The sequence below is a fragment of the Nannospalax galili genome, unplaced genomic scaffold (genome assembly GCF_000622305.1).
Source record: "Nannospalax galili isolate Female #2095 unplaced genomic scaffold, S.galili_v1.0 scaffold54, whole genome shotgun sequence".
Classification (NCBI taxonomy): Eukaryota; Metazoa; Chordata; class Mammalia; order Rodentia; family Spalacidae; genus Nannospalax; species Nannospalax galili.
This window is the reverse complement of record NW_008341028.1, coordinates 13,054,482-13,066,264: the sequence shown is the minus strand read 5'-3', so window position 1 is coordinate 13,066,264 and position 11,783 is coordinate 13,054,482. Positions and strand designations below refer to the sequence as shown.

The window sequence follows — 11,783 nt, the reverse complement described above, 5'->3', positions numbered from 1 at the left end:
CTCAAAAAAAAAAAAAAAAAAAAAAAAAAATATATATATATATATATATATATATATATATAAAAGCCTGCTTATTGTCATTGTTATTTCTTCAAGACAAGAGAAGTGTGAGTTATTAGTCAGAGAATAGCTGGAGATATAGTTCACCCTGGTTACAATCACCCCCCCCCCGCCAGCACTACATAAAGGCTGGGCATAGTGGCACATGCCTGTAACCCCAGCATCTGTGAGGTGGAGGCAAAAGGAGCAAAAGTTCAAAGTCATTCTCAACTACATAGTAACTGAGGTCAGCCTCAGTGACACAAGACCATGCCCCCAATATTTTTTTAAATTAAAAAAAAAAAGATGAACATAGCTGTTTTGTTAGACATTGAGCATCAGTACAAAGTGCTGGATGAGGAGCAGAGACAGGTGGATCCTTTAAGCTCACTGACTAGCCAGCATAGCCAAATCAATAAACTTCAGGTTCAGTGAAAAGACCCTGCTGTAGTTCGGCTTCTCCTGCAGTGATAAACACCACAGCAAATCAACTTGGGGAGGAAAGGGTTTATTTGGCTTACAGATTACAGTCCATCATTTAGAGAAGCTAAGGCAGGAACTCAAGGCTGGATGTTGAAGGCAGGAACTGAAACAGACTATGGAAGAATGTTGCTTACCAGCATGCTTCCCCTGGCTTGCTCAGCTTTTTTTTTTTTTTTTTTTTAATGTGTATGTATGTATTGCCTGCATGTAGGTAAGTGCACCCATGTCGTGCAATGCCCGAGAAGGACAGAAGACACTGTCGGATCCCCTGGTACTGGAGTTAGGGACAGCTGTTAGCTGCCACATGGGTGCTGGGATTCGAACCCAGGTCTTCTGCAAGAACAACCAGTGTTCTTAATTGCTGAGCCATCTCTCCAGACCCCTCAGCTACTTTTATTTTTATGTTCAATAAATCTTTATTGTTGCCATCTATGTGCCTGCCATCAGCCATGAGCTTTCAATTTGTTACTTACAAATCATCCTGTAATAAAGATCTCTGTAGCAAATGGATTTTCAAAGATACTCTTTACAACCTAAACTCTTCTGTTGTCTATATTGTCTGGTTTTTTTGTTATAAAGCAGTAACTAAACAGATTCAGCTACTTTTTCTATACAGCCCAGGCCTACCTGCCCAGGGATGGCACTGCTCATAATAGGTTGGGCCCTCCTACATCAATTAGCAAAAGAAAATAAATGCTCCAGACATGCCCCTCGGGCCAGTCTGATGGAGAAAATTCCTCAATGGAGATTCCCTCTTCCCAGGTGACTCTAGTTTGTGTCAAGGCTACAGAAAACTAACCATCATAGATTGTCTCAAAAAAATAAAGGGGGAGGGGTCCTGAAGAGATGGCTCAGTGGTTAAAAGCCTGTCCAGGCTGCTCAGAGCTCCAGCTCCAGAGGGATCTGATGCCTCTGGGTTCCAGGGCACCCACACTTACATGCACATACCCACACGCAGATATATACACACAATTTAAAAATGAAATAAAGTGAGTAGCAATCAAAGTAAAGACACCCCCAAATCAACCTCAGGCCTTCATATACATGCCATACAAGTGCACACATCCAAACTAACAAGTACACAGCATACAGGCACCATAGACACACACATAGCACCACACAAGCAAATAAATAGTTCATGCATAAATTATACAGTCAACTGATTTTCAACAAGGGTACCAAGTCAAATCAATAAAGAAAGGACAACTTTTCAATCCAGGCATGGTGGCACACACCTTTGATCCCAACATTCAGGAGGCAGAGGTAAATCAATCTCTGTGACTTTGAGGCCAGCCTGGTCTACATAGTGAGGACTACATAGTGAGATCCTATCACAAAATAGGGCTGGAGAGATGGCTCAGTGGCTAAGATCACTTGTTGCTCTTCCAGAGGACCCAAGTTCAATTCCCAGAAACCATGTCAAGCAGCTCACAACCACTTTTAACATCCCTCCTTGTAATCCTACACCTCTGCACGCCTGTGCACATGCACACACACACACATACACACAAAATTATTAAAAAATAAACAGTTCTGGAAGACTTGTGTATTCAAGTACAAAGAAAGTAAGTATACCCGCCCCCGCCCAAATTCACTAAAAATGGGTGATAGATAAGTAAAAATTAAAAACAAAACATAAAAAAATAGATCATAAACCCAAATATAAGACTATTAAACTTCTAAGCTAGGCGAGGTAGCACGCAGACTTAGGAGGCAGAGGCTGCTGGATCTCTGCAACACTGAGGACAGCCTGGTCTACATAGTTCTAGGTCAGCTAGTGCTACAGGGAGACTGTTTCAAAATGACCAATATTAAACTTCTAGAAGAAAACATGAGAAAGTTTTTGTGATCTTGAGTTGGACAAATATTTCTTAGATATTACATCAAAAGCATGACTCCACGCTAGCCTCAAACTTGTTATGTAGCCAAGGATACCCTTGAACACCTGATCTTCCTGCCTCTAGTTCCAGGGTGCAACTGAGGCTCAGTTGCCTGATCAGAAAGAACTTATAGGATATATACTGGTAGTTCCATATTAAATTTGTGTTCCTGAAAGGTATGAACTTTGTATCTCATTCAGCTACAATGGACCAATTCTTTTTTTTTAATTAAATTTATTTATTTTGTGTCTGTGTCATGTGGAGGTCACAGGACAATGTTGCAGAAATTGGTTCTCTCCTTTCATCATATGGGTCCCAGGGATCACATTTAGGTTGTAAGGCAGCAGTGCCTTAATCCACTGAGCCATCCCACTGGCCCTTGATCCAATTGTTGGTTGGTATACAGTCTTCTCCAAGACCTGGATTCTGTTGATCCACAGGGTCTGACTCTAGAGGAAGGGTGGAACGAATATTAGAGTGACAATCACAACATATACTAGCCCACCTACCTAGCTCAATCACCTGTTGACTAAATGAAGCAACAGATAACAAAGCAAGATAGGTGATTTTCCTGTCCAAAAACGGTATAAGGTGCTTTGCAGACGATAGACTGCCACCATCCTTTGAAATATTCTGGAAAAAATTTATTTTGTACTGTGCTGGATAGCTTTAGTGTCAACTTGACACACCTGGGTTGAGGGAGCCTCAACCGGGGAATTGCCTCTATTGGACTGCCCTGTGGCCATGTCTGAGGGGCATCTTCTTGATGAGTGATGTGGGAGGGCCCAGCCCACTGTGGGTGGTGCCACCCCTGGGCAGGTGAGCCTGTGTTGCATAAGAAAGCAGGCTGAGCAGGGGCCAGGGGAACAAGCCAGTAAGCAGCATTCCTCCATGGCCTGTGCTTCAGCTCCTGCCTCCAGGTTCCTGCCCTGAGTTCCTACCTTGGGCTCCCTGATGAACTGCATGCGACCTGGGAGATGTAAGACAAATAAACCCTTTCCTCCCCAAGTTGGTACTGGTCAGAGTGTTTTGTCACAGCAATGAAGAACAAACTAAGACATGTACCTTTTGAAGTATGTTCAGAATGTAGCATTATCAGAAACCCTCAAAAAATAAAATATTAGCAGTTATGTTACATACTGACAGAATTACATCTGAATTTCATAAATCTCAGCTACTTCAAAGGTTGAGGAAGGAGGGTCACAGGTTTAAGACCAGTTTGGGCTATAGAGCAAGTTCCAGGCCAGCCTGAGCAACTTATGAGACTATCTCTCAAAAACTACAAAAAGAACTGGCAAGATGGCTCACTGAGTAAAAATACTTGCCACACAACCCTGGCAACATGAGTTTGATCCCTGGAACCCATGTAGAAGTGAGAAAAAGACCAACTCCATGAAGTTGCCCCAAGTCCTATACACACACACACACACACACACAAATTAGGAAAAAAAAAAAAAAAAAAAAAAAAAAAAAAAAAACTTTTAAAAAGTAAAAGGAGGGCTGGATATGTTGCATAGAGCACTTGCCTAGCATGTGTAAGGGTCAAACCCTGGCACCACAAAAATTAAATCAAATAGCTATATAGATGAATGAAAGAATGTCCTTTCTACTCACAGCAAAGTTCAGGTGTTTCTCTGATATCTGATGAGTAGCAGGGACACCCAATCCGCCAGACCTAAGAGACTCTCCAATACAGTCACCTACAACCTGCTGTCGCCCTCCCAAAATGTTTCAGGTTAACAAATGAAGGAAAATACATGTCATCTCTACCAGATTTTAAAATGTAGCTCTTCAAACTCCTCACTTAGACTTTCCAGATTAGATTTTTATAAAATCCCACACTTGACAGGCATGGTGAAATACACCTGTAATTCCAGTAATCTGAAGCCTAAGGTAGAAAGATTACCCCAAATTAGAGGAAAGCCTGGGCTACATACTAAGTTCTGGGCCAGTTTCATACAAAAATAGGGCATGGTTTCTTCCCTCAGGAAACAAGCATAGCAAAGCACTATTTCTTCTTTTTTATGAATTTTATTTTTTTAGTATTTTATTTATTTTTATTTTATGTGTGAGTATATTGCTTACATGTAAGTGAGTGCACCCATGTCATGCAATGCCACAGAGGTCAGAAGAGGGCTTCGGATTTCCCTGGAACTGGAGTTAAGGACGGTCCACAGCCACCATGTGGGTGCTGGGAATTGAACCCGGATCCTCTGCAAGAGCAGTCAGTGCTCTCAATTGCTGAGCCATGTCTCCAGCCCCTTATTTATTATTTTTATTTTTTGTGTATGTGTCTATTGCCTGCATGTAGGGTAAGTGCACCCGTGTCATGCAATGCCCACGGAGAACAGAAGAGGCTGTCTGATCCCCTGGAACTGGAGTTATGGACAGTTGTTAGCTGCCATGTGGGTGCTGGGATTCAAACTCAGGTCTTCTGCAAGAACAGCCAGTGTTCTTAACCGATGAACCATCTCTCCAGCCCCGTTCTCTTTCTTAATTTTATTTATTATTTTTATTTTATGTATATGAATGTATTGCCTGCATGTAGTGCACCCGTGTCATGCAATGCCTGCAGAGGTCTTAAGAGGACATTGGAGCCCCTGGAACTGGGGTTACAAAGGGTTGTTAGCTGCCAGATGGGTGCTGGGAATCGAACCTGGGTCCTCTGCAAGAGCAGCCAGTGCTCTTAAACACTGAGCCATTTTTCTAGTCCCTTGCTTTCTTTTTTTGAAACAAGGCTTTGCAGGACTGGAGAGATGGTTCAGTGGTTAAGAGCACTGAGTGTTCTTGCAGAGGACCTGGGTTCGGTTCCCAGCACCCACAGGGTGGCTAACAACTTGCCATGACTCCGGTTCTAGGGACTCTGACACCCTCTTCTGGCCTCCACAGGCAATGCATGCATGGTACATTACATACATGCCCACAAAACATTCATACACATAAAAATATTTTTAATTAAATAAAAATAAAATGCCATGCTTATTTAACATATACAAAAGATCAGTTGAGGATTGATTTGCACTTAAGACTTAAATGTTCAGTCCACAAGTAGAAAACTACTATAGTGAGCTGGGTGTGAAGGCACACACCTAAAATCCCAGCACTTGGGAGGCAAAGGCAGGCAGATCTTTGTGAGTTCAAGGCCAGCCTGGTCTACACAGGCCATCTGGGGCTACCGGGAAACCCTGTCTCAAAAAGACAAAAAAAAAACAAACCAACAACAAAAAAAGAAAACTACTATAATATATTTACATAATAATCAGACATCATTTAAGTATATTTACAGGTCGAGAAAACCTAACATCTCTGTAAAATAAACTAGATATTGCAGAAGAGTAGGATTATTAGTGCTTTTCCTAACATGCTTTAAAAAGCACTGTTATAACAGAAGCAAAGTGAATGAGACAGAAGAATGTGTACACACGCACAATGAAACTGAATACAGACCTTTTTTTTGCCTGGCTTTTTGAGATTCAGCAGATGCAGGAACCTGAGTTTTCTGAAATGAAAGAAGTCATGTATGTTAAAGCACCCCCATGCACACTACTAACAAAAGCATATTTACAGAACAAGCCAATCAGCAACTCATCAATCATGTAACTAATCCATTAAATGCAGAGTATAAAAAGTATTTGAATAAGACAAAAACAAATACCATATTATACTTTGGCTATACACATTGCTCATAATGTATAAAGAATATTATATGTTCATTTATAATATACAAAAATTATAATGCATAATGCACATTAATGATGCACTAAGTTGTTAAATGCTTAATAACAGTATTACACTTAATGCTACAATTCTAAGCAGCCAAACCAGAAAAGTGATCACTATCTGAAATTTTTTACATTTATTGATATACTTTGAGTGTATATGTGCACACTCATGCACAAAGGCCATAATAAGTGGTCAGAGGACAACCTTCAAGAGTCCCTTCTCTCATTCTGCGATGTGAGTTCAGGGATTGAACTCAGGTCAGTCATCAGGCTTTACCTTTACCTGCTGAGTCATCCCACCAGCCCATGATCACTGTTTGATAAACGGAATGTAAATGGCTCAGTTGGTAGAGTGCTTGCAGCACAAGCATGAGGACCTGATCCCCAGTATTCATGTAAGAGCTGGGTGCAGTAGTATGCATCTGTAACCCCAGCACTGGGAGGGCAGAGACAAGATCTCCAGAGTTCATTAGCTAGCCAACCTAGCCAAATCAATGAGTCCAGGTACAGTGAGAGACCCTGTCTTAATGAAAGTGGAGGGGCTGGAGAGATGGCTCAGCAGTTAAGAGCACTGGCTGTTCTTGCAAAGGACTCAGGTTCAGCAACCACATGGCAGCTAACAACCATCCTTAACTCCAGTTCCGGGGGATCTGATGCCCTCTTCTGACCTCTGAGGGCACTGCATGACATGGGTGCACTTACATACATACAGGCAATACACTCATACACATAAAATAAAATAATAATGGGGCTGGAGAGATGGCTCAGTGGTTAAGAGCACTGACTGCTCTTGCAGAGGACCCAGGTTTGATTCCCAGCACCCACATGGCAGCTATAAACCATCCTTAACTCCAGTTCCAGGGGAATCCAAGCCCTCTTCTGACCTCCGCAGCATTGCACAACACAGGTACACTCACATACATGCAGGCAATACACTCATACACATAAAATAATAAATAAAAAATATTTTTTAAAAATTAGATGAACTCTTTCCATAAGTAATGAAAAAAATATAATTTTTAGGTTCTAGATACATAACTAATCCTGACCAAGTAAAATGAAAATAAATCCACACTTAGATTTATCATAAGGAAGTGTACCAAGCCAGGCATGGTGATGCATGCCTATAATCCCAACACTGAGGCCACGAGGCAGGAAGTCCTTTTGGGGGGCCAGCCAGGGCTACATAGCCAGACCTTGTTTCAAAAAATAAAGTAACAAAAACAAAAAGGAAGTATTCCAAGGACATTAAGAAACCACACTCTAGGCAAGTGCTCTACCACTGAGCTCCAGTCCTGGTTCCAGAAATTCTGAAGGGCTGGCGAGTGGCATGGTATAGTGATAGAGTACATGCTTCGCATGCATGAGGTGTTGGGTTCAATCCCCAGCACCAATAATAATAATAATAATCACTAAGCTCTTAAAGAATGTACATTAGGAAACAAGAAAACAAACTCAGAATAAAGGCATAAATGAGCAAAGACCTGGCAAAAATATGCAAGTACTGTCACTATCTTGCTACACAAAGAAAACGTATAGCTTGTAGTGTTGAAAACAGAACTACAAAACTAAAAACAGTGGAATAAACTGGCAGAGGGAAATAATAATAATAAAGCATCTGGTGATCCCTTAAATCATTCAGATGTAAATGTAGATGTACGTCTGTATTTTACATTTTTTTGGTACTCATTAAAGGAAGGTGCTATGTAGCCAATTTCTCCTGGAGGAAAGAGGGAGACTCATAAGACTTAAGGAGTTAAAGAAACTTAAAAGTTTAGGAAGTTCATAAAGTTACAAGATTTACAAGGCCCCCTCCCCACAGTGTTGGAGGAAACTATCTGGTAGATCTCACTGAAAGAGTAAGAATCAAGTCTGGGGAGTCATCAACAATGCTAGGTTGCGTTTGTCATTAATATAGTTGCCTTTGAGTCACCCACATAAACTCATTGGTTCACCATGCTAGACAGGTGGAACTGTTTCTTTGGTTTGTTGTTACTGCCTTACCTAGGGCAAAAAAATATTTGTTCTCCACAGGAGAAGTTGCACAACTGGTAGCCAAACAGGGTCCGATAAAACCAAAGATGAGTTGGGAAGAGTGGCTGCCAAAGCCCTTGTGATGGGTAATGCAACATGTAACAGAGACTGATCTGTCCGAAGATGGAGCATCTGCTCCATCTCAATCCTGATATGACTACCTTTCCACAGATAGCAGGGCATAACATAGTGGCCCTTGCATGCTCCCAATAACAAGTCATCTGAGAGTGGAGTGTCCTTAGTAGTAAGTCCCAGGGTGGTCACATTCCTCTACGTAGAATAGGGTTGCATGCTTCCTTGATGAATGGTGACCACCATGAGCATATGGAGATGTCCTCCAAACACTGATGGACTACAGAATATACTGTCATCTCTGAAAGTAACATACACAGGACAGGACCTTAAAAGGGCTGTGGCAGCTGTTGCATGGCCTTTGCTGTGGGCAGTAAGACATGCAACTGAGGCTCAGTTGTCTACCCAGAAAGAAACTATCCATGTTAAGGGAGGAAGTACAAGAAAAAGATATACGAATGCTATCCTCTGCCTTAGCCTCTGATTTGGGCAGGAAAAAAGGAGGACAAGCTGGAGATGCTATCTTGCCATTTCTTACAGCTAGTAGAATGCAAGACAAAGTACCAGTCTGATCTGTGATAGAGAGCGCTTTCTGGGATCCAGAAACTTAGAGTCCATGGGAGTAATTGGAGAGAGGAGGAAGAGAGCACAAGTAGAAGTGTCAGAAAATAACCCTCAGATCTGACCTTTAAGACAGAGGAAGGGAAGAATCCATGACTCAGTATGCAGTTCAGGTTGTTATATACTTATCTTCTATAGATATATCACAACAGTACCCTACTACCCTTTATGTCTTAAAGATTGTGTACATTAAGCATTTCCTTTATGTTTCCAATATCTTAGACCTAGTAACATTAATCATTTTAATTTTCAGCTTGTGTGTTAAGCTTCCTTCTCCATACTGAGTTTTCTGATTAGACAAATGTGATTACTCTGCAAATGAAAAAATTAGAAAGCAGCTGGGTATGGTGACACATGCCTTTAGTCCCAGCACTCGGGAGGCAGAGGCAGGCAAATCTCTGTGAGTTCAAGGCCAGCCTGGTCTACATAGTGAGTTCAGGTCAGCTGGGACTACAGGGAGACCCTGTCTCAAAAAGACAAAAAGGAAAAAAAAATTATAAAGCAAACAGAAGGCCCTCTAATAGACAACAATGGCCTTGTTCCTTAACAGACAAAAGATAAGCTATAAAATAGTCAGCTAGTAGCAACTATTTTATTGTCTAAGTTTTCCAGGATGTTTTTCAAAAGACAATATATTCTGAAGTTAAAAAATCATTCTTAGCCGGGCGTGGTGGCGCATGAGTGTAGTCCCAGCACTTGGGAGGCAGAGGCAGGCGGATCTCTGTGAGTTCAAGGCCAGCCTGGTATACATAGTGAGTTCCAGGACAGCTGGGGCTACAGGGAGACCCTGCTTCAAAAAGACAAAAAAAAAAAAAAAAAAAAAAAAAAAATCATTCTTATAGAACAGCCTTTGAATCCCACAGTAGAACAAAGGTCAAGGTTTCACATTTGAGACTTTTCAAAAATTTGAGCCAATTATGAACATATAAAATTCAAAAATAACAACTATTGTTAAAAAACTAAAACTAGACCAATCAAGTCTTGCCTAATGGCATATGCCTATAATCCCAGCACTTTGGGGGCTGAGACAAGAGGATGGTAACTTTGAAGATAGCCTGGGCTACGTGGAGAGACTCTATCTCAAAACAAAGCAAGGAAACAGCCCTACAAGCCAGCAGACTACATACCCAAAGAAAATAAAATCAGTCTATCAAAGAACTTGTATAGCCAGCTTTACTGTAGCACTATTCACAGTGTCAACGTAGGGAATCAACAAAGGATAAGCAACAAATGGATAGATTGTAGCATGTATGTGTACACAGTAAAATAAGATTTAGTGATGAAAAAGAAAAAAGTCCGCCATCGTGGACTTCATATGCTGTATGAAATACTCCAGGCAGAAAAGGGTAGGGCATGTTCTTTATTCTAGATGGAAACTAAGAATTGATTTCATGGAAATTATGAGTTGAACAGTGGTGACTAGGATTAGGAGGAGGAAATAGGGGAGAGTTAGATAATAGGTACCAAAACAGCTCAGTAGGATGACTACTGTTCACAATTTCTATGTTATAAAGAACTAGAAAAAAGCCAGGCATGGTGGCACGCGCTTTTAGCCCCAGCATTCGGAAGGCAAAGGCAGGTGGAGTTCTGTGAGATCAAGGTCAGCCTGGTCTACATTTCGAGTTCCATTAATAAATGTTAAGACGGGAACGTTAATTACCTTGATTTGACCATTATACAGGACACACATGTACTGAACTACCACACTGTACCTCATAAATATACAATTATTATATGTCAATTTAAAAAGAAAAATTAGCTGGGAGTGATGGTTCACTCTTGCAATCCCGGACTGAGTCACGATTTCCGCGAATCTGAGGCCAGCCTGTACTACAGAAAGTAAATTTGGCCAGACGGTCACAAACCAACAGAACAAATAAGCCTAACCTGAGAAAAAGTTTGATGCCCAGCGACGCAAAAAAGTAAATTACTACTGGGTCATCCTGAATTCACCCATCGGATGTTGTATGGCTTTAATGACCACCTAACTTAAACCAGTTGAATTCCAAAACAGTACTTTCCCAAACTTAAATCCCAACGGGGAAAAGGCGGGCCCGTCACCCAGGGATGGAGAGGGCAGGGCACTCAGTGCTTCCGGGCTTCGTCCTCGTAAACCCCTAATCCACGGATTTACAAAAACGGTCTAGCCAAACGGCAGTGCGGCTTTCCCCAACCCCAGGAGAAGGGAAAGTCTAGGGCGAAGGAAAAACGCCATTTCCAATGGAAACGCCCTCTTCTGGGTACCGAGTCCAAACGCAGACCTGGCGCTGCTTGGCGCTCGCACTCGCCGGGACGCTCAGCCGGCGGACGAGCGGGACCCACGGCACGCGGCCGGCCCTCCACGGGGCACTCGGGTGTCCCGCCACCGCGTCGCCGCCCCCAGCCCAGCCCTGAGGTGACCCAAGGCCTCAGAGGATCTCCGCGCTCACCGACGGCAGTTTCTCCTCAGCCATCTTGACTCCGCCCACAGATGCGCGACTGGAAGCCGGGTCGTTTCCCCGATGACAAGCCGAACCGGAAGTCGTAGACGAGAGAAGGAAGAGGGAGGAACCTGATCCCGGAAGGAAATAGACGGACGAGTGGGAGGTCGAGGTTGGGATGCCCTTTAGTTCCGGAAGCTATTCGAGTAGGGGCCGGAAGGAGCGCGTGAGAGACCGAACAGCTCGTGGTCCTTTCCTGTTGGCTCCTTGGACTACCCTCGACGTGGGCTCTCTGCCAGCCTCCCGGGGGTGGTACCTACAGGCTCCCCACGGTCCCGCCTTGGCAGGCTTGGCTTTCATTTAATCTGAGGTACTCGCCTGGACAGCCTCCCACTATTGTATACGCCGTTTGCAATCTGCTGCAAGTGGATGATAAGCTGCAGCCTTGTTTTGATTTGTATTTAAGGAGATTTTTCTAAGAATCCTGGCCTTCAGAAGAAGAACCAACAAAG

General features: G+C 42.6%; 1 protein-coding gene across 3 annotated transcripts in view; it reads right to left on the bottom strand.

Annotated features, from left to right (window-relative positions):
* Bbs4 (Bardet-Biedl syndrome 4) overlaps positions 1 to 11,444 on the bottom strand; it is a gene marked incomplete in the record, with an annotated part of 36,525 nt that extends 25,081 nt beyond the window's left edge. For all 3 annotated transcript variants that reach the window (XM_008836443.3, XM_029565065.1, XM_017798993.2), the window contains 2 exon segments: positions 5,850 to 5,901; positions 11,281 to 11,444. In XM_008836443.3, the coding sequence (XP_008834665.1) occupies positions 5,850 to 5,901; positions 11,281 to 11,304 (76 nt within the window).
* Positions 11,445 to 11,783: the final 339 nt, after the last annotated feature.